The sequence below is a fragment of the Juglans microcarpa x Juglans regia genome, chromosome 2D, assembly GCF_004785595.1.
Source record: "Juglans microcarpa x Juglans regia isolate MS1-56 chromosome 2D, Jm3101_v1.0, whole genome shotgun sequence".
Taxonomy (NCBI): domain Eukaryota; kingdom Viridiplantae; phylum Streptophyta; class Magnoliopsida; order Fagales; family Juglandaceae; genus Juglans; species Juglans microcarpa x Juglans regia.
In genome coordinates, this window is record NC_054596.1 from 36,389,449 (window position 1) to 36,408,963 (window position 19,515).

Consider the following 19,515-nt stretch of genomic DNA (forward strand, 5'->3'; position numbering starts at 1 on the left):
TTTCTCTCATTACATTTTGAAGGATGATAATTGACCGGTTGATGATTTGATACAGATCCATTCTTGGTATTTAGAGTTGTGAGCAATGGGCTAATTTGTAGTAAGAATCGATAGTAAAAGAGGCAAATATGTGCTGAGGTTTTTGTTCTGCAAGATTCATTGTGTCATTCATTTGCTTTTGTTAAGAAGACTTGGAGAAGAGAAATCAAGACTAGGTTGTAAAGGCATCTTGTCGAGAAGACGAAGAACTTTGGCATGCACCATTTTACTTACCATATAAGTTGGGTTCGTGCACAAGGAGTGCACAAAAATGCCTGGGTTTAGACTTTTTCTTCATTAAAAACAAAAGAGGAACGACCAAACTCCACAAGCAAGAGTCAATATATAGCAAGTAGATCTACAATCAGTACTCTTGTACGACGTAATTAACTACATGCAACTTCTAAATGGAACTTGTTAAAGGACAAAGATTTAAAAAAAAAAAAACAAACAAAAAAGTGTGATGATCATGGCAAAAGTTTCTTGTTCTATGGGAAAATAAATTATCAAAAAAAAAAAAAAAGAACATTTAGAGGAGAGGAAAGAGTACTTTTTCAAGCATAATCATGCAACTTAGTGGGAATTCATACAATTAATTACCATAGAATATGTATCCATTCCCTAGGGATGCCTAAAAAGAAGAAATGAAGCCCTAGATAGTCGGTTTACTCACAAAAAATATTGCATTTTCCTTCAAATGATTTTGGTGGCAAATGGCCAGCTCACTTCCATGGAAGAAAGTCATTTTCCACCAATCTTACTCGTGGAATATAACTCATCACAAAAACTGTTTTTTTCCTATGAGAGGCCAATTGTTCGGAAATACCTACGTTTTCCCGCGATAAAAATGGCGGCAAATGGCTACTGATCTCACCTAAAATGCTTATTAATTTCATATTTACCTGTGGAAATAGAACCTATTGCGGCGACAAATTCCAATGAGTTATAATAGTTTTATCGACCAAAATATTTGGTGGAAATAACTTCTTTCCCAGCTAGAGTTTGTTCTCAGTAAAGGTGATGACCAAACCTTTTCCCACAAAGACTTTCCCTCGATGTTCATTTCCATCATGAACTCATCCCGTAGGAAATAGTTTTTCAAGAAGTGAGATTTATATGCTTTTTACAAACATTATCTTATCGGGAAAAATATTATTTCTCACGAGAGATGGGTTCTAGAAAATACTTATTTTGAAGCATTTCCAATAAATTGTTAGCATTACTAATTGTCAATTGAATTGTATTTTCTGTACACGATCGTTGCGAAAAAAAAATCCAAAAATACAATTTTTTTCCACGGATGTTGCTACAACTGTTGGAAATAAGTGATGCTTATTTCTTGTTAGGTCATTCTTATGTGTCTTTGTAGCGTGATAAATCAATGCAGCCAACTTTGCATTTTCTGCACACAAACACCACATTATTGTTTAAACACTCACATCTATATAACACTCACAATTTGATATCTAGGTGAGATGTCCAAAATACTGGAAAAGATAGTCACATCCATATAACATAATTTATATATTTCAATATTTATAACATTCCAATATGTCTCATGTGATCAATGAAGACCATGAAAATATATCAATGTTGAAAAGTGGGAAGTATAGGAGGGTAACTCACATGCATATGCATGCTATATTGTTCATAACATATATATGACATATTTGACTTTAGACACACATAGCTTAATTCAGTCCATCATGTGAGATAGCCCCAATTCATCACCTTAATAACTCACCAAATAGCCTTTTCATCCACACATATTAAGGGCTGATAATTACCTAAAAATATATTGAAAGCATATTAGTCCATAATTAGCCTTCCTATAGTGGCACCACACTACAAAAAACCAATTGTTCCTGCTAAATGCCACAGATTTCCTGACCTAAATCTCCCCCAAATCCAATTGGTCATTTTAGACACCTTACTCAAGTTTATCATAAAGATTATCATGCAAAGAACCCCATAAATATATTACTATAATGGTCCATAAATTTGCTGGGATGAATGTCATGTGTTTATAAAATATGCTTAGTCCCTATGAATTTGAGTAGGAGTCCATTCATCACTCTAGTATGATTTTCACATAAAACATGTTTTTTCACATTGATCAGCCATATAAAATTCAACAGCTAATATTTGAATTGACCCTTTTTAAACAGTATCTGGAAATGATTTTATATCTAAGATACACCATCAATTTGTGTACAAATATAACGCCAGCTCCTCTTGCACCTATTTGGAAAATGATGAACTATGAAAAAAGATGAACAAGTTCCATATGCAAACATGACGAACTATGAAAAAAGACTTTGATATATTTTTAAAAAATTACTAACATGGATGTGTTTTTCTTATTGGTTACTTACTTATGTCAAAGTATATTTTTCATTTCTTTTGATGATTGCCAATTCTTTCAACTTTCTCCTCACAATCGCATTCCATCAAGTTGCATTTCTATTTGTTGGAACCCCTATAATGCAGCTACATGCATGATGGTGTATCCCATCATAGAATGAATTGTTGGTTTTAACCCCCCAATGTAGCTAATGAATTTAATAAGTTCTAAAAATCAGTGCATGGTGATTGTATAAGAGAAGATACTCACATCATCATAAAAACAATCAAGCGATTATGTAACACCCCATTCCTATAGGTTAGGAGTGTCACGTGTTTTTCATAAAATAAACCCGGCAAGAGATCATATTTAATAAATGAATTAATAATTTATTTTGTAGAAAAACTGTCAAATAAAATGTCTTCAAAAACTCAAATGAATAAACAATTTATTTCATAAAATAGTTTTTATTCTAGAAAATCTGAACAAAATCAACTGCTCCTTCTAATCCTGGCATGCCTGCTTGTATTCATCATCCTCACCTGGGTGGTTAATAACATGAAAACAAAGTAAAATGAGTCGAAGACTCAGCAATAAATCCATCATAACGTAAACATAATAAACATAAGGTCTTCATAAAAGTTTTCATGCTGAGAGCTTAAAATCATGACTGTTCATACTGATATTTATGCTATGCATGACTTGATTTATCTAAATTAACTGACTGATTTATCTGAATTAACTGACTGATCTGACTAGCCAACACACTTAACCTTATGTGCGAGGTTGTGCACCGGTCCCACGTCTCGCGGCCGCGAGGGGAGCCACTGATAGTATTCTGACATACTATGGTGGACCAAGCTTGAGTCCGTGGCTTGCACATCCATCCTAAAATTGAACTGCATTGGTACCATGCATCTGAATAGCCATATGATTAACTGATCTGATCTGATCTTACACTTGAACTTAAGATATCTTACATGTCTTATACACATGAGATGCATGACATAATACATACATAATTATAATTTTTGAATTTGAACATGATGGGGAATGACATGATCGTATGCTATGCTGGATAACATGTTTTCATATGACATGAATGGTTCATAAATGATGGTTGTCAATAAACTGGCTTGAATAATACTTATATATAAGCTGAACTGTGATGATCCTAATTTATGATCAAATTACTTATCTCACTGCACTTCTTCATGAATATCACTTCATAACTCGTCACCTATATGCAGTATTGACTATCACTAAATCTGTTTAGGAACAATATGTACTTATATCTTACTTAATTAAATTCATAATCTAGAAGATAATCAAATAAATCTTTTGTTTAACACCATAATCAATAAATCCTGGTATTTAAATTACTTAAATACTAATAACATATAATAATTTAGTAGAATACTAGGGCTATTTTAAAATAAGTCATAAAAATCTCAATTCTTAAAATAGGTTTCCTTTCTTAACATAAAAACTCATAACACATTCCTTAATTTTTTTTATTTAAAGTATAACATAATAATTTTAGTAAAAATCCGACTAAATAGACAAAGGAAATATTAACTAAAATATCAGGCTCGATAGTATACTTTAAAATATATTTCAAATTCTTTAAATACTTTTTTACTTATGACTAATACATTTCTTTAATAAAATTAAACTCAATTTGAAATATTAAGCCCAACTCAACTACAAATAAAATGAAGTAATAATATTCATAATTAACATATACTTAAACGTAAGGCTACAAATGTAATTATACTTAAAACACTCCTTCAAGATACTATGGGAAGGGATTAAGAAGGGCATAAAAGTAATCTCCTTTAACACCTGCACTTAGTATTTTAAAACTTAAAATCAACTACTATATTCTGTAGAGAAACAGAGGGCAACGGGAGAGGTGTGCAAGGCAGGGGACTCACCGAGAGGAGGAGAAGCACGCGACGAAGATGGACTGGATGGTGGCTTTGGGTGGTTGGGAGTGAAGACAGCGTAAATGGAGGCTCCTATGTGGTGGTGCGACGCCGAGAGAGGGAGAGAGAGTTCTGTCACACCGAAACGCAACCGAGAGAGAGAGGAGGGTGGTGGACTGCAATGTGCTTATCGGAAAGGAGTGGGCTCGAAGGGGTATAATTGGCCGGTGATTTCAGTGTCGTCCAAGGGTGCTCCGACGTCCTTGAGGTGGCTGGCGAAAACAACTTGGGCTGCCTACGTCGAGGTGCTCGTCTACGGGTGCAAGAGGCTTCAGCATGGTGCACGTGTGACAGTGCTTGGAGGTCTTCACAGTCATGCATGGTCTGGCAGTGGAGTCACTGCGGTGGTTCTGGTTCCATCACCGAGTCGCTACCCCATTTTGGTTGCTGTTGTTGGTGCTCTGTTTGAGGAGTGTAAAACAGGGCTATGTTCGTGCATGTTTTAGGCTCACGGTGGTCAACTTTCAGAGCTGCTAGCGGCGGAGGTTTACGTGCATGGTGTGGTGTCAGAGTTTTTCGGCTGCAATTCAGATCACGGGTGGTTCACTGGTGTGGTAGTCGGTGTTTTCCATGGCATGAGTGTGCTCTGTGTTTTGCTTATCTACGACGTTGGTTTGTTGTGAAGCAAGGTTAAAACGTGCATGGGGAAGGTCTGTTATTTTGTGTTGTATTTAATACAGTTGTTTTGTGAGCTTTTATAGAGGGAAAAAGGAGGATATATGGTAGGGTTTTCTGATATGAGTTAGTCTCCTAATAGGATTTGGATTTATCAATTGAGAGATAAGGATGATGCTTGCGAGATAAGAAGAAATAAGACTTAAAATTCAAAACTAACTCTAGTGGCTATTGCAAAAAATCGGGTCATAATAAAATACCAATAATAAAATGATAATAATCTTATAAAAATGAACAATATAAAATCTAATAATAATAATAATAATATATTATTAGTTATATGAAAAATACATAAAACTTATCTTATGGCATAATCTTAAAATTGGGTTGTTATAGATTACCTCTCATATACCATCACCATCATCATAATAAGTCCTCCCACTTGTATGTTTCACCTTCTTTTTTGCATATTTTTAGTGTTTGTTTTGAGATAGCTCTTGAAACATTTAAGAAAATATCAACTCTCATATTTTCACTTATTGCTAGATGCTAGAAAAAGAGTAATGACCAAAAAGACTGGATGGTATAACAGAAATAAGTATGACTAATGTTAGAATTTGTGGTCAATCATAGTCACAAGTACCTTGAATGTGCTGCTAGCCCACATTTCACATAGCCACTCTCAAACAGGTTTCTCCACCATGGACGTCCCACCAGATAGTGCCTGCTCATGCGATGCATATTCAAAGTAGAGTTTGTGTAGTTCATAATGATATGCATTGTACTTATCGGCAAGCGTTGTTATCACAGTTTCATGATGGTTTTTTTTTTTGTCCAATCCAACACAAAGTCTACCTGGAAATTTAAACCTTATATAAACATATGTTTTGTCACGCTAAAACACCAAGTAGAAACTCATAATATCATCATTAATGCATATATAATAAACTCATACTCTAACACAATCAATGAGCTCGTGTTTCTCCTTTATGACTACCACTGTCTTGCTTACATGCTTCATTTTTGCATATACTTTAATTATCCAGCTCACTCGACTAGTAAAAACGGGAGCATTCTTGCATGATGGACCTCTGTGCTCATCCTTTACATGTAAAGGAATCTTACCAAACTTTCGCAGGCGTTCAAATGTTGTTCCTTTCGTTGGCCCTTGACACTTTTTATTTATTTTATTTTTTTTATGGGTGGGACTATAAATAAGAGTTAATAAACTTGTTATAGCAAAAAACAAGGACAATATTGTAAACTAATAATGTTAGTATTCATGGCAGAAAATTATCCATAGAACAAAATTGCCATTAACTGCCATACCCGTAATAATATTCAACTGATCTCCGTCATGTTCTACATCCATGGACTCTTTTAGGCCCAAATCTGGTACTGCTTGAAGTGAATTATTTGAAAGGGGATCCTCCTCGTCTCATAGGTCCCTTGTTAGATGCAATGCATCTCAACCTCTATGTATAGGCTTGATACTGGTCTAACACATCCACTTCATCCCCTCCATCCTCCATTTATAGCTTGCATCATCGTTGTCTTTACTGGAATTACTTATACTTCTCAACATGCAACCTACAATATAGCCATTAACATTAGCTAATTTGTTATAGGGCGACATGAATTCAATTTTATAAATTTAACTACTACTAATTCCCACCAACAATATCATTTCTCTATATACATCACTACTTAATAAGCAAACTTAATAAAACATCACTTTCTCAGGTTACAAGAGATGAACAAATGATCCTATATAATATGCACTATGACACTTCTCACGAAAATACTAACTTAGATTTTTAGATAATTAAAACCCAACACAAATAGGTGCTTAGAAATCTAAGAAAATTTAACCAAATAAGCCTTGTGTGGGAGCTTGAAGAGGGTATATTTCTAGTCCTGGGTTCACCAGACTTAGCAAAAATAACAAAAAAAAAAAAAAAAAAACACAGATTTCTTGTTCAATATTTACATCTGTTATTGGGGTATCCTCGTATGAAAACTTGTGTAATCTGTGTCAAACTTCCAACCGTAGTTTTAAATCAATTTATAAGAGATCAACCATTACAAAAATCTTAGTATAAGCCTCAGAAAAATTTGAAATCAGTGACTGATATAGGAAAAACCACACATAAATTAACCAAAAAATGTTTGAAACCATTGGGGGAAAAAGTCTTGGTGAGGATAAAAATACCTATTGTCTCTGGGTTGCGTGAATCATCCCTGTTGTGATGTAAAACTACTAAGAAAACTTGAAATTAGTGATTGATATAGATAAAACCGCAAAGAAATTAAACAAAAGATGCCTAGAATCATTTGGAGGAAGAAGCCTTGGAGAAGACAAAAATGTATTTTTTTTTTTTGTCTCAGGGTTACGTGACTTAGTCCTGTTATGGTGTAAAACCATTGAGAAAATGTGGAGAAGATTTTTTGTGTGAAAGGGAGCTCGCTCTGGATGAAAAAGAAGGCTCCACTTCTTCTTGAAAAAGGGATTGGGCATATTGAATGTTCCTCTCAACTTACTTTTTCCTTCAAGCAAATTAACCAGTGCAAACTGTCACAAGTAACTGGGTAGAAACTAATCAGGAGCTGCTTGCATGTGTGTCTCTAACTACCGTGTCACCAACCCACTTACTAGCGCCAATTCACAAATTTCCACAATTAAAATCTTGCCTCTTACATTTCCATCCCGCGTGTGGCATTTGGTCAACTCATCTAAATCTTGTCATAAGCTTTGTTCCACATGTAGTTTGGCTGGTCCTCATGTGACGTGTCTGGGATTTTACGAAAACCTCCATGAATCCTCAAACAACATACAATAAAAATGAGGCAAACACATATAAATGTCAGCATTATCCTTCTAAAATAAAAATATAATAAGAATTATTTTCATTAGTTACTATTTACCATCCTACACCTCACACCTTATAAAAACACTCTCACATCTTATGAAAAACACTCATACACTCTATAAAAATGTTATAAATGTGGGGTGTGAGAGTGAATATAGTTGATGCATAGCATTCCTCAAAATATAATAATCACAATGCTATTTGATATTAATAGTGGTGAGAGATTTATTAATTTTTCAATCTTAAGTTTATACATTGGACGAATACGTAATTTATCGATTTATTCATACTTGCTAAGATGTCTAGAACATTTATTTATATTTCAACATACTTAACTACATATTTGGTTATTCTCTGTATATGTAAAATTCAAAATTTTGTATTGACGATGTCTTGTATTTTTTGGAATCTAGAAGAAATTTATTTAGTTTTAAATTTATTTGTTGTAATGGTTATCATGTTGGAATTTATGTTCCAATTACACATTTTGAACGCATTAAGATGGGTCATTAACGTAGACTTGTAATTTATTTTGATTTTGATTCTTACCCTATCGTTAGATACCTCGAGCTTTTAACTGGAGATATTTTTAAGGCATGTTTTAAAAATTATCATTTTGATGAAACAATCTTCCCATTATTAGGGGAAAAAAGTTGTCAGAATGACAAAAACAAATAGTATGGAACACTTTGATGTCATTTCATCTTAATCCTCATATATATCATTGGAAACTAGAAATTCAGAGAATTATTTATTTACAAGCTATTGCAAATCAATTACTGGATGCCTTTACTGACATTGAGAAAATAGTGAAGTCTCGCACTCTGGTTGCTAATAATTCAGTAAAGATCGATGTTCGTGTAGGACAATCGAATAATACAATAGCTAATGAGTTTAAGATGCTCGTGAAGTGTGAAAAACTTATTGGTGCAAAGGAAAAGACTTCCCGAAAGAGAAACTACAAATAAAAGAAATCGGTACTCTTGAAAATGCCATACCTACAAAATAGGTAATAAAAGCTATAGATCCATATAAACTTTTTACACAAAATTCTCTTAGAATAGAATCTCTAAAAGCAAAATTTTCTAAAGAGTTATCCCCTAAGGAGGAAAATATTCCTGAAAATAACGAGATCTTGACACATTATACAAGCACAAGAGAATTATTCAATGAAAACTAAATTGCTGTTTACAACATATTTTCATTTGAAATTGCTCTAAATATCACCCCAAGTGATGATAAAAATGAATAAAAAATAGTAAAAAAATGTCAACATAAAAATGATTGGCCAAAATAGAAATAAGTAATTCATGCAGAATTGATCTCACTTGTAAAGCGTAAAGTATTTGGATCTATAGTTCAAACACTTAAAGATGTGACACTTGTTGGATATAAGTGTATATTTATATGTTAACAACCAGAAAAAGAGACTATAAGATACAAAACATGACTTGTTGCATAAGGTTTCTCGCAAAAACATAATATTAATTATGAAAAAATATATTCTCTTGTAATAGATGTAATTACATTTAAATTTTTTATTAACTTGATAATCACAGAAAGTCAGGATATACGTTTAATGGATGTTGTTACAAAATATTTATATGGATACTTGGATAATGATATATATATATATATATATATATATATGAAAATTTCTGAAAGATATAAAATACCTTAAGTATGTAATTTTAAATTTAAAAGTATTTATTCTATCAAGTTATAAAAAATTTTATATGGGTTAAAGTAATCTGGACACATGTGGTACAATCATCTTAGTGAATATCTAATAAAAAAATAATCTAAAAATAATCCAATTTGTCCATGTGCTTTAATTAAAAAAATCATGGATTTACTATTGTTCTAGTCTATGTAAATGATTTAAATCTTGTTGTGACTCTAAATGAGCTCATAGAAACCGCCACTTATTTTAAAAAAAAGGAGTTTGAAATGACAGACTTTGTTAAGAGTGTAAAAAAAAAGCCAGAAAAATGGTTGAACCGAATCGAACCGGATTAAATTAGCGGGTTCGGTCCGGTTTGTAGGTAGTCCAATGTGGTACTGATTTTCCTAGTTTTAAAATCGGTTTAAACTAAACCGGACCGGTATATATATTTATAATTATATATATATTATAAGTTATATTGCTAATTAATATAACATGAAATTCTAATCTTATTATTTAAATTTATTACTTTTGATATATCAATATATATATATCAATGATAAATACATTTTTAGCATAATAAATTATCATATATATTTATTCTTTTTATAAATACATTTTTACAAATTTGACCATATATATTCTTATAAAAAATAAGTTATATAGACTATAGTTAAATTCAATATTATAGTAGTATTATTATAAAATAATGTACTTATACTATAATATAAATAGACTAATAGTTTAGTTTATAGAAATATCATATTATTACTAATATAGATAATCTATAAAACTGGAAAACTAAATCGAAATCGTAAGTTTCGGTTTTAGTAGTAAAACTGTTCGGTATCAGTTTTTAAATTTTCAAAAGCACGTATACTGGTTTGGTTCTAAAAAATATATAAAATCGGACCAAATCGAACCAATTGCACCCCTAGACTTTGGAAAAGAGAATTTGTATGGTTTACAAATTGAACACTTTTCAAATGAAATTTTTGTCCATCAATCAACATATAAAGAAAAAAATTTCATACTATTGCTAGCGAGCCAAACCGGAAGCATCAAAACTATCGAGCCAAATCTCTAATCCAAAAATCAATGTTGTTGTAATCGCAAACGAATATGTTTCGTTTGGTTATATAATTTAGATAAAATGAGATAAAATGAGATATTTTATTTAAAGTTAAATAAAATATTATTATAATATAAATTTTTAATATTATTTTTATTTTAAAATTTAAAAAAAATTAAAATTTTATTATATTTTATGTGAAATTTTAAAAAATTTATAATATTATATGGGATGAGATAAGTTTGGATAACCAAATTAACCCTAAACAACGCGACCTCTGTGAATTTTCGGATTCCTTCGAACTCAACTCCACTCTCTAATGGACGACGAGACCCGACCACCAACGAGTCCGGATCCCGAGGCGGATGATACGATGATCCAGGACAATCCCTCCTCCACCGTCCTCGACCTCACCAGCTTCCAGCTCCACGATCTAGATTCGGTCGAGTTGCACCCGAGTCTAACCGAATTGGACCTGACGTCGAATCGCTTGTCGAACTTGGACCCTCGAATTGGCCAGCTCTCCAACCTCAAAAAGCTGTCTCTCCGTCAAAACCTCATCGATGACAACGCCGTCGAGCCGATCTCTCGCTGGGACGCCTTGTCGGGCCTTGAGGTATTCAATCTCTTACCTCGCTGCTGTTTTCTTTTTAATGCTTTAATTGGGCGCTTGGTCGTGTTTCTGTTATTTCTTTGGCAGTCTTTTGGGTTTCCGTAAAATGTCTGAAAATAAATACGGTTTTTACTTCTATTTCCGGTTTTGAGACTTCATTGAGTTGTTAGAGTTAGGCCATTTGTGTGATTTTCTTGGTGCTCTGTTTGGGTTCTTAGAAGATGTTTACATATATAAGAATAAGTTTAAAGCATTGAAGCCCAGAACTCCTTAAAAGTAAAATTTGAAAGGCGTATATGCGGTGGATGAGCCATTGGACGGCTCAGATGGTTCATTTTTGTTATCAGGCTGATATTAGTTATACTTCTTCTACTTCCTTTATCTCATTCTTGTAAGGTTTAGTTTGTTTCTAGAATGGCATAGAGCCAGTTATTTACTTATTTATTAATATGCAGGAGTTGGTGCTCAGGGATAATAAGCTGACGAAAATTCCTGATGCCAGCATATTCAGGAAGCTTTTTGTTTTTGATGTTTCTTTCAATGAAATTACGTCGTTACATGGACTTTCCAAGGTGTCCAACACGCTCAAGGAACTCTATGTGTCCAAAAACGAGGTTACTAAAATAGAGGAGATTGACCAATTCTATGATCTGCAAATTCTTGAACTTGGATCTAACAGATTGCGGGTTAGCTCTCTACTGCCGTAAATTTTTCTGATGCGAAACTAGAAAAGAGTTTATTTTGATAATTTACAAATTTATAAGAGTGTATACTATACATAATTGGTCATCGTTTTTCAATTGCGCACCCTTTAGAGTGGGTCTATGCGACAATGAGAGGTATTAAATTGGATGGAACAAGAAGTTTTATAGTTGTCTTTATTGGGCTATTGGATCAAGCCTTAATTAATGACTTGCTACTTCAGGTGATGGAGAATTTGCAGAACTTAACAAATTTACAGGAGTTGTGGCTGGGGCGAAATCGTATCAAAGCAGTAAACCTATGTGGGCTGAAATTCATCAAGAAAATTAGCTTGCAAAGCAATCGTTTAACTTCTATGAAAGGATTCGAGGTATGTCATTTTGGCTATTGTGAGACAGTCTATATTAGTGATTCTGAAGGCATTGAGTTGCATAAAAGAGTCCACTGAGCGTGTTGTTTCGTTGATTGTCTCTGTAAGGACTGCGTCGGTCTTGAAGAACTCTACTTGAGCCATAATGGTATTGCTAAAATGGAAGGCTTGTCATCTTTAGTAAACCTCCGAGTTTTGGATGTATCATCAAATAAGCTAACGTCAGTGAATGACATTCAAAACCTGCAGCAGTATGTATTTTATTCCCTTCCCAGTCCTTTGTTATACTGTCTTGTCTTTGGTTGTTGATTTTACCACTTGGACGGATCTGTTTACAGGTTAGAAGATCTATGGCTTAATGACAACCAAATAGATTCACTTGAAGACCTCGCTGAGGCTGTTTCTGGTTCAAGAGAGAAGCTCACCACTATCTACTTAGAAAACAATCCTTGTGTATGGCCATTAACTTCTTGGAGATCCCAAGTTTTTAAAAGCTTCACTATTGCATTCTGCCTGTTTGCTTAGTCTTCTTTTCTGACTGGTGATATATGTTCTTTCTATAAGTCTGACTGGTGATATATGTTGACTCTCATGTTATTTCTTTCTGGTTCTGCTGACATTCTCCTGGTCCTTGATTGGCTGAAAATCAATCATCTCACTCACTAATGATTACATTTTTGAACTTAAGGCTCCCTTTAGAATGCAATGGTGGTGCCTGGAGAAGCAAAAGGGCAAACAAAAACAAACAAATGAGAAGTCCTTTTTCTGTGTATTATTCTTTAGAAAGCACCATACTGGACTTTTTTCTGCCCTTAAAAAAGTCATGGGATGTCAAAACTATGACTAGGAACGCATATGAATGTATCTTACTAATTGCAATGTTATTTGTACTGCTAAGTTCAATTACAATCTATTGTCAACTTTGTGTTTTGTTTTTTGCTCATGCATGTTGCGAGGTTTTTAAAAGGTTGTGGGATGTTACGATCATGCCTTGTCCACAATTTTCTTGAATTATGAGGGAGTTCTTCACATCATTCATCATTTCCAAATATTAAAGATATTTGATGGTCGATCTTTCCTTGTGCTCATATTCCCATTTAAGAGGTGCATGTTTTTAGTTTCTGACAAGCAATCTAAAATGAAAAGAATCTTACTGCCTCTATTTGTCTGTCGTTAGTAGTGCAAGTAAGTATTAAGGGGAAAGAACTGAACTAAACAACTCTAAATTTAGTTGTTACCTCATCTGCATTCATTGCATAGATGAGACACTAATTTGAAGGAAGTACACATAAAGCATGCACACAAGGTGATCACATTCTCTTGTGTTTCTAGTTAACTGATACAGACTAATGATCCTTGTTTGACAAGTGCAAAAAATCTTGTTTTATTATACCGTGTAACAGATTCTTGGTTCTGCTTTTCCGCCTTTTGCATGTGATATATGGATATAACTCTTTCCGTAGTTCGAAAGTATTTAAGCTTATTTTCATTTCAACTTTGGGTTAATGTATTTGATATTACTTCAAGACTTCTATATCTGATCCTCTTGCTTTAATTCAGGCTAAGTCTCCAACTTATTCGGCTACTCTGAGACAAATCTTCCCAAACGTCGAGCAAATTGATTGCAATGTATTTGCTTAAAAATGTGGCTACTGATTCTCTCAGGAGCATTACAGGAAGCCCATCCAGATGTGACAAACCTCTGTGAGTTATTGCCTATTTATGCGATTGCCTGTTGTCATAATTGAATGTTGCTGCCTTCAACTTAACAGACCTGAGTGTTGACGAGCCAGGCTTGTAGGCGAATGTTGGTCCCAGAGGTTGCTTAAAAACGCATAGTAGTGGTTTTGGAAGAATTTGATGGAAATTAGAAGGAGCTATATACCGATCAAGTGGGGGATAGGGGATAGGGGATATTGAAGACTCGTGCTTGCTCATTGGTTGTGGCATTTAAGATACTCTTTAACAATTTTCTTGAGACCGCCACCCTGGCCCCATTTTGATTTTCTGGCTAACATTTGAAGTAAATGATGTATCCTTATTGTAATTTAAGAAACTGTTACTTAAAGTGATGGAATGCTTTGAATTCACACAGAGAGTAATTTGCATTAGCAATTCTCTGAATTCATACAGACGTAATTGGATTGCCCTGAATTCAAAGCAATCCCACCAGTGGACTGTTCCAGCAACTACCTGCATGGCGGCCTTGTTCTTGGTCTTTGGGCCAAGAAATCATGTCGTCCAGTTTTCGACATTCTTTAGAATCGAAATTACCGGTTTTGAAAATTTAAAAACTGCTACCGGATTGACTCACCATCAGAAGTTTCCGTTTTGGTTCGGTCCGATTTTTCTGATTTTACGGATAAACAAAATTTTGGCTAGTGGTTGATCCATGTCTCATTTTATAATTTTTGGCTAAAATGTTATAAAATTAACATTTATATATTATATCAAAATTCAAATGTTAAATTAAAAACTATAAGATTAATTTATGTTTTTCATAATCAAATGTTATATTAAAATATATAAGATTAATTTTATGTTACATCAAATTTTATATTAGTTTTATGTTATTAGATTAATAGACAATATTACAATTTCATTTTATATTAATTAATAATTAGCATATAATATATATAATATAATGTAAAAAAATTATATATAAATAAAAAATTATATAAAAAAAATATTTTATATATAATATAAAAAATGAAAAAATATATATATATATATCGGTCCAGTTCGAATCGATGTTCTAAATATTAAAATTGAAATCGGATTGGTTTCTAACCAGTTTTGATTATTAGGAACTGAATCGGACTAGACCAGTTTCAAATTGGAACACACCTTGCTTTTATTCTCTCCTTCCTAGCTTTCGCTTCTTTTGGAAAGCATCTAAGATTCGAAATTGACTCATTACGTAACACTGATCCTTAACTCATTCATAGTATAAGTTTCTTTTATGGGAAAAAGAAATTAACTAAAATTAAAATACCGCAGGAAAGGGTGGAGAACCAAACAATTGCCAACAAACAGATGTTTACAATGCATAAAACAGAAAAAGAAGTTTGAAGTGAAATCGAACACAAATACCAATATACAAATATTTCAATGCATTAAATGGAAATGAAATCTAACAATTCTGATCCCTTATTTTTTTTATTCAGAGTCCCAAAAGAGTGCCCTTGGGTTTTTTGGGTTGAAGGACTGAATAACACTAGGATGTCCGCTAAAAACTACCCATGATGGAATGTATAACGCTAAATCTCAACAAAGGACGCATCTAGTTTCGACTCTCATTCAAAATAGTGGTTTGGAACTATAAGACGTTCTTATGAACACGGAATGAAAAACACCACTTCTTATAAATTTAAGACGGGCACATGTAGCACAGCAACAACTGAAAAATAAAAATGCAAGTTAAGAAAGGAAATTGGTACAGCCCATTTAGCAAGCAGAAATACATGTTCTTAACATAAACCACTTCAAACCTCTAGGATTTGTTTTGGCAACTATAAGGTGATTGGGAAGCAAGGGTAACATCAAGGACTCATAGGAGTCCAACCAAGAAAAAGAGACAACAAAGAGAGGCAATAAGAGCTCATTAACGCCCTCTTTCAAACCCGATTCGAGTTCTACTGGAACCTCCTTCATACCCATCTCGCATTGAGGAACCAGCGCTTGCTTTCATTGTTCCTGCAGTGCCAACTTTGTCGAGAGCTTTCTTACCCTTCTTCACCTCTGTCAAGAACTGATCCAGTCCAAACGGATCAGCCTCTTCAGCCACCTTCTCAAACTCAAGTGGCCCGTCTCTTGTACCGGCCTTTTCAGCTGCTCCTGTAAAGCCCTTGTCAGGTTTGAAGCGATCAGTCTTCATGATATTCTCCAACTGCTCATCTGCACCTCCATACATCTCAGCATCAGCATCTTTCTTTGGCCTGTATAGGGTTGACAGTGTTGGTTGAGCAGTAAACAAACCCTTATCATACACATTGTATTGATCATCAGTGGCAAATCCAGAGTCCATTCCTTTTTCCTGGTTGAACAGCCTCTGGTCATACATAACTTCCCCTCCTCTTCCTGCTCCAGTAGAAGCCATACCAAGAGCAACCTTCTCACTGATATCACGGTCTCTATCTCTGGTAATCTTGCTCTTCTTTCCCATTGCAGCATCCTTGGCTTCCAACCTTCTTTCCCTCTCCCTCTCTCGGCGTCGCTCCTCACGAATTTTCTCACGACGCAGCCGTTCTTCCCTTTCATCCTTAGTCTCCTTTGGGAAATCCCTCTCTTTGTCCCTTGTGTGCTCATAATCAATTCTCGAATCAGAACCATCCATGGCACTCTTCTCAGAAGGGATTGGAATGGCTGCTGGGGGTGCCACACCGGTTCTCTCAGAACGTGCTTTTTGAGCCAGTGCTCTCAGTTCCTGTTCTTTTCTTTCCTTCTCCTTCATCATCATCTCCTTCTGAACCTTTGATCTCATGGCTACAGCTTCACGAGCCTTCTGCTCTGCAACATAAAGCGCCTCTGAAAGCTTTGCAAAATTATCATTGATCTGAACATCTTGAAGACCTCTACCATCAGCTGCAAGACGCTTATCAAGAGGAATTGTATAACCTTTCGGGTTCTTCCAATTTGAAATACAAGGTGGGATCTTCCAATCTTGTTGATCCTTCACAGTCACGGGGCGAGGAGGAGAATGCATCACTGGCACAGGTGGTGACCCCGAAGCCTTTGGGACACGCTTATGCTTGAACTTAGGAGGCTCAAGCGGATCCACAGGCATTGACATCATACTGATTATCCTCTCCTTAGCCCCAGAGTTGAAGGCTGCAGATTGCTGTGATGGCTTATACTTGATAAACTTCGTTTCAGAAGACTGTTTTGGTACATTTTTTGGCTGGGCCGCACTCAATCTCACATTCACAATCTTTTCAAGCGCAGCTTTTGTCTCTTGTGTTGTCTCCTCAATTTCTTTCTCAATCTCCTCATCAACTTCTTGCTCTTCACTGTCGTTTTTCAGAACCTTAGGGATAAGATCTTTATGCTGGGAGTAAACAATCTTCTTTGCATTCTCATTCTGCCTGACAATTGCATCATAAGCAACATTGCCATGGGCATCAACAGTAACAGGAAGAATCTTTGATCCAGGCTTTGATGATCTGTTCCTACCCATGTCGAGAGGGTACTGAGCTAAGTGAATCTCCGGAAATGCACCCCCATCCCCAAAATCCTCGACTCTTCGAGGAACAAAACCCGCACGCTTCAAGTAAGGAGGCACGGGATTTTGCTTGATAAGAGAGGACTTTTCAGCCTCCGAGGAAGTGAATCTCTGCTTGAACCATGGATCATTTGAGTGATCATAATATGAAGCTGTGGTTGATTTCACAGGCGGAAGAAGCTCCTTCAAAGCCGCCATGATAATCTGCTACCCAAAACCTAATAGAGCTTTAAACCCAAGAAACTGCAGATAGACCTCAAAAACGATAGAAAATTAATTTAGGAACAGATGCAACTAGATAGAAAAACTAAATAAAGAGAACAAGCAGTAACAATTTATAATCAGAAAAATATATAATCTAAAGGCCATATAATTACTATTTATGAAACAATCAAATTAACTTTCACAGATAAAATGTCACGCCCTGAACCCATGAGGGTTAGGGGAGTGAGTTCCTGCCACTTAAGTCAAATCCCAACAATCAAAGTCTAGACCCCAAATAATATAGGAAAAACCTCAACTAATTTACTCCAAATAATATGTTCATCCAAAAGAGACGAATTGAACTCCTCCAATTTAAAAAAATAAGAAAACCCTACAAAATCTCAATAAATTCATCATCATCTCGATTATCATTCAAAAGAAAATAAACGAGACGGAAGAGAGTACTTTACCCAATCTTGGAGCGGTGGTCGGTCGGATTCGAGATCGAGGCGGCGCTGCCTAGAGATGTTCGAGAAGCTCTGTGACATTGAAAACAAGGTCAAATCCGAGTTTGAGTTGGTGAGGAAACACACGGAGGGAGAGAGAAAACCGGACGAAGTGAGAGAGAGATACAGACAAGAGAGAGAAAGAGAGAGGCGGACGGAGTGACTTACCGACTTCGACAACAGCGGAGTGAGGCGTCCGACGGGAAAAAGAAAATCGCAGAGGAGAGGGGAAGGATGTCGAGCTGGGGAAACGAAAGGGGAAAAAAATCGTTTTGTCAAAAAAGGTGCGCTGCATTCTTTTGTTTTTCGCTTTTTTGCTTTCTTTTTTTGTTTTTGGTTTAATCGGTGGGCCGGGTTAGGGCCTTGGGCCGGGTATTACGTATAATCTAATAGCTACATTGACATTATCAAATGGCAATGAAATCAAACCTACTAAAAAAAAAAATTCATTTCCATCCCTACGTTCAATAAAAATATTTTATAAAAATAAATTTATAAATTGATCTAATTTTACTTAAAATATTTTTATTCAATTAAATTTGTTATAAAGAGCAGGTACATATTACGCGAATCTTGACTAGAATAGGAAAAAAATAAATACAAGCAAGATCGGAGCAGAAACCAACGAAACCCTAACGTAGAGAATCAAGGATAGATCATCCCCTAAGTCGAATAAAACACTGCAGCAGATGAGGCTGCTACACGCTTTAAAGGAAGAGGCGGTTCTGGATAAGATGGGCCACAAAGCCTAACCAGTGGTGGACTAGGCTGCAAGCCAGCCACATCGGTTGGAACGGGTCCTTGTTCTTCAAAAAATAAAAAAGAAAATGAAGAAATTAAACAAAAATTAAAAATAAAAAACACTCTATAATTTATAGCCTAAATTAAAAAAAAATACGGTCAATTAAAAGTATTAAACAAAAACTTAATAAACTTAGGTTAATAAAAATAAATAACTTTATAAAAAAAACTTTGATATTAAAAAAAATACATTTTTGGCTCGCATGTGTGAATGTTCATCACTTTTGACCTAATTGTTAAAAGTTTTTTAAGTGTATTTCTTTCTGATTTTTTTTTTCAATTCTAATTGATTATTTAAAATTACAATAGCTTATATATATATATATATATATATATATTTTTTTTATCTATTTCTTATATATTTTTTCTTATTTCTTTAAGTTTTTCAAATATCTTTTACTAATGCGATATGTCTATGCAATTGGCATGGGTACTTCTTGATTTTGAAAACTCGACTCTGCATTTGGGATGGGTGTTTATATGCATTTGGCTATGAAGTGACAC

The 19,515-nt window shown here is 34.6% G+C and overlaps 2 protein-coding genes across 3 annotated transcripts; one reads left to right on the top strand and one right to left on the bottom strand.

Moving 5' to 3' along the window:
* Positions 1-10,837: 10,837 nt before the first annotated feature.
* LOC121251085 (protein phosphatase 1 regulatory inhibitor subunit PPP1R7 homolog) lies at positions 10,838-14,347 on the top strand. Its single transcript, XM_041150399.1, has 6 exons — positions 10,838-11,210; positions 11,663-11,893; positions 12,133-12,279; positions 12,388-12,530; positions 12,618-12,732; positions 13,840-14,347. Exons 1-6 carry the CDS (start codon positions 10,914-10,916, stop codon positions 13,918-13,920), a joined length of 1,014 nt encoding a protein of 337 aa, XP_041006333.1. The 5' UTR covers positions 10,838-10,913; the 3' UTR covers positions 13,921-14,347.
* A 1,352-nt stretch (positions 14,348-15,699) lies between these two features.
* Positions 15,700-18,536, bottom strand: LOC121251061 (SNW/SKI-interacting protein A). 2 transcript variants are annotated; one of them, XM_041150365.1, is made up of 3 exons: positions 18,379-18,536; positions 18,175-18,243; positions 15,700-17,743 (listed from the first exon to the last, which is right to left on the bottom strand). In XM_041150365.1, the coding sequence occupies exon 3, from the start codon at positions 17,696-17,698 to the stop codon at positions 15,884-15,886; it is 1,815 nt and encodes a 604-aa protein (XP_041006299.1). In that variant the 5' UTR covers positions 17,699-17,743; positions 18,175-18,243; positions 18,379-18,536; the 3' UTR covers positions 15,700-15,883. The 2 variants fall into 2 exon arrangements, with proteins under 2 accessions (XP_041006299.1, XP_041006300.1); XM_041150366.1 differs by having other exon boundaries at positions 15,700-17,755.
* Between the last annotated feature and the right edge of the window lie 979 nt (positions 18,537-19,515).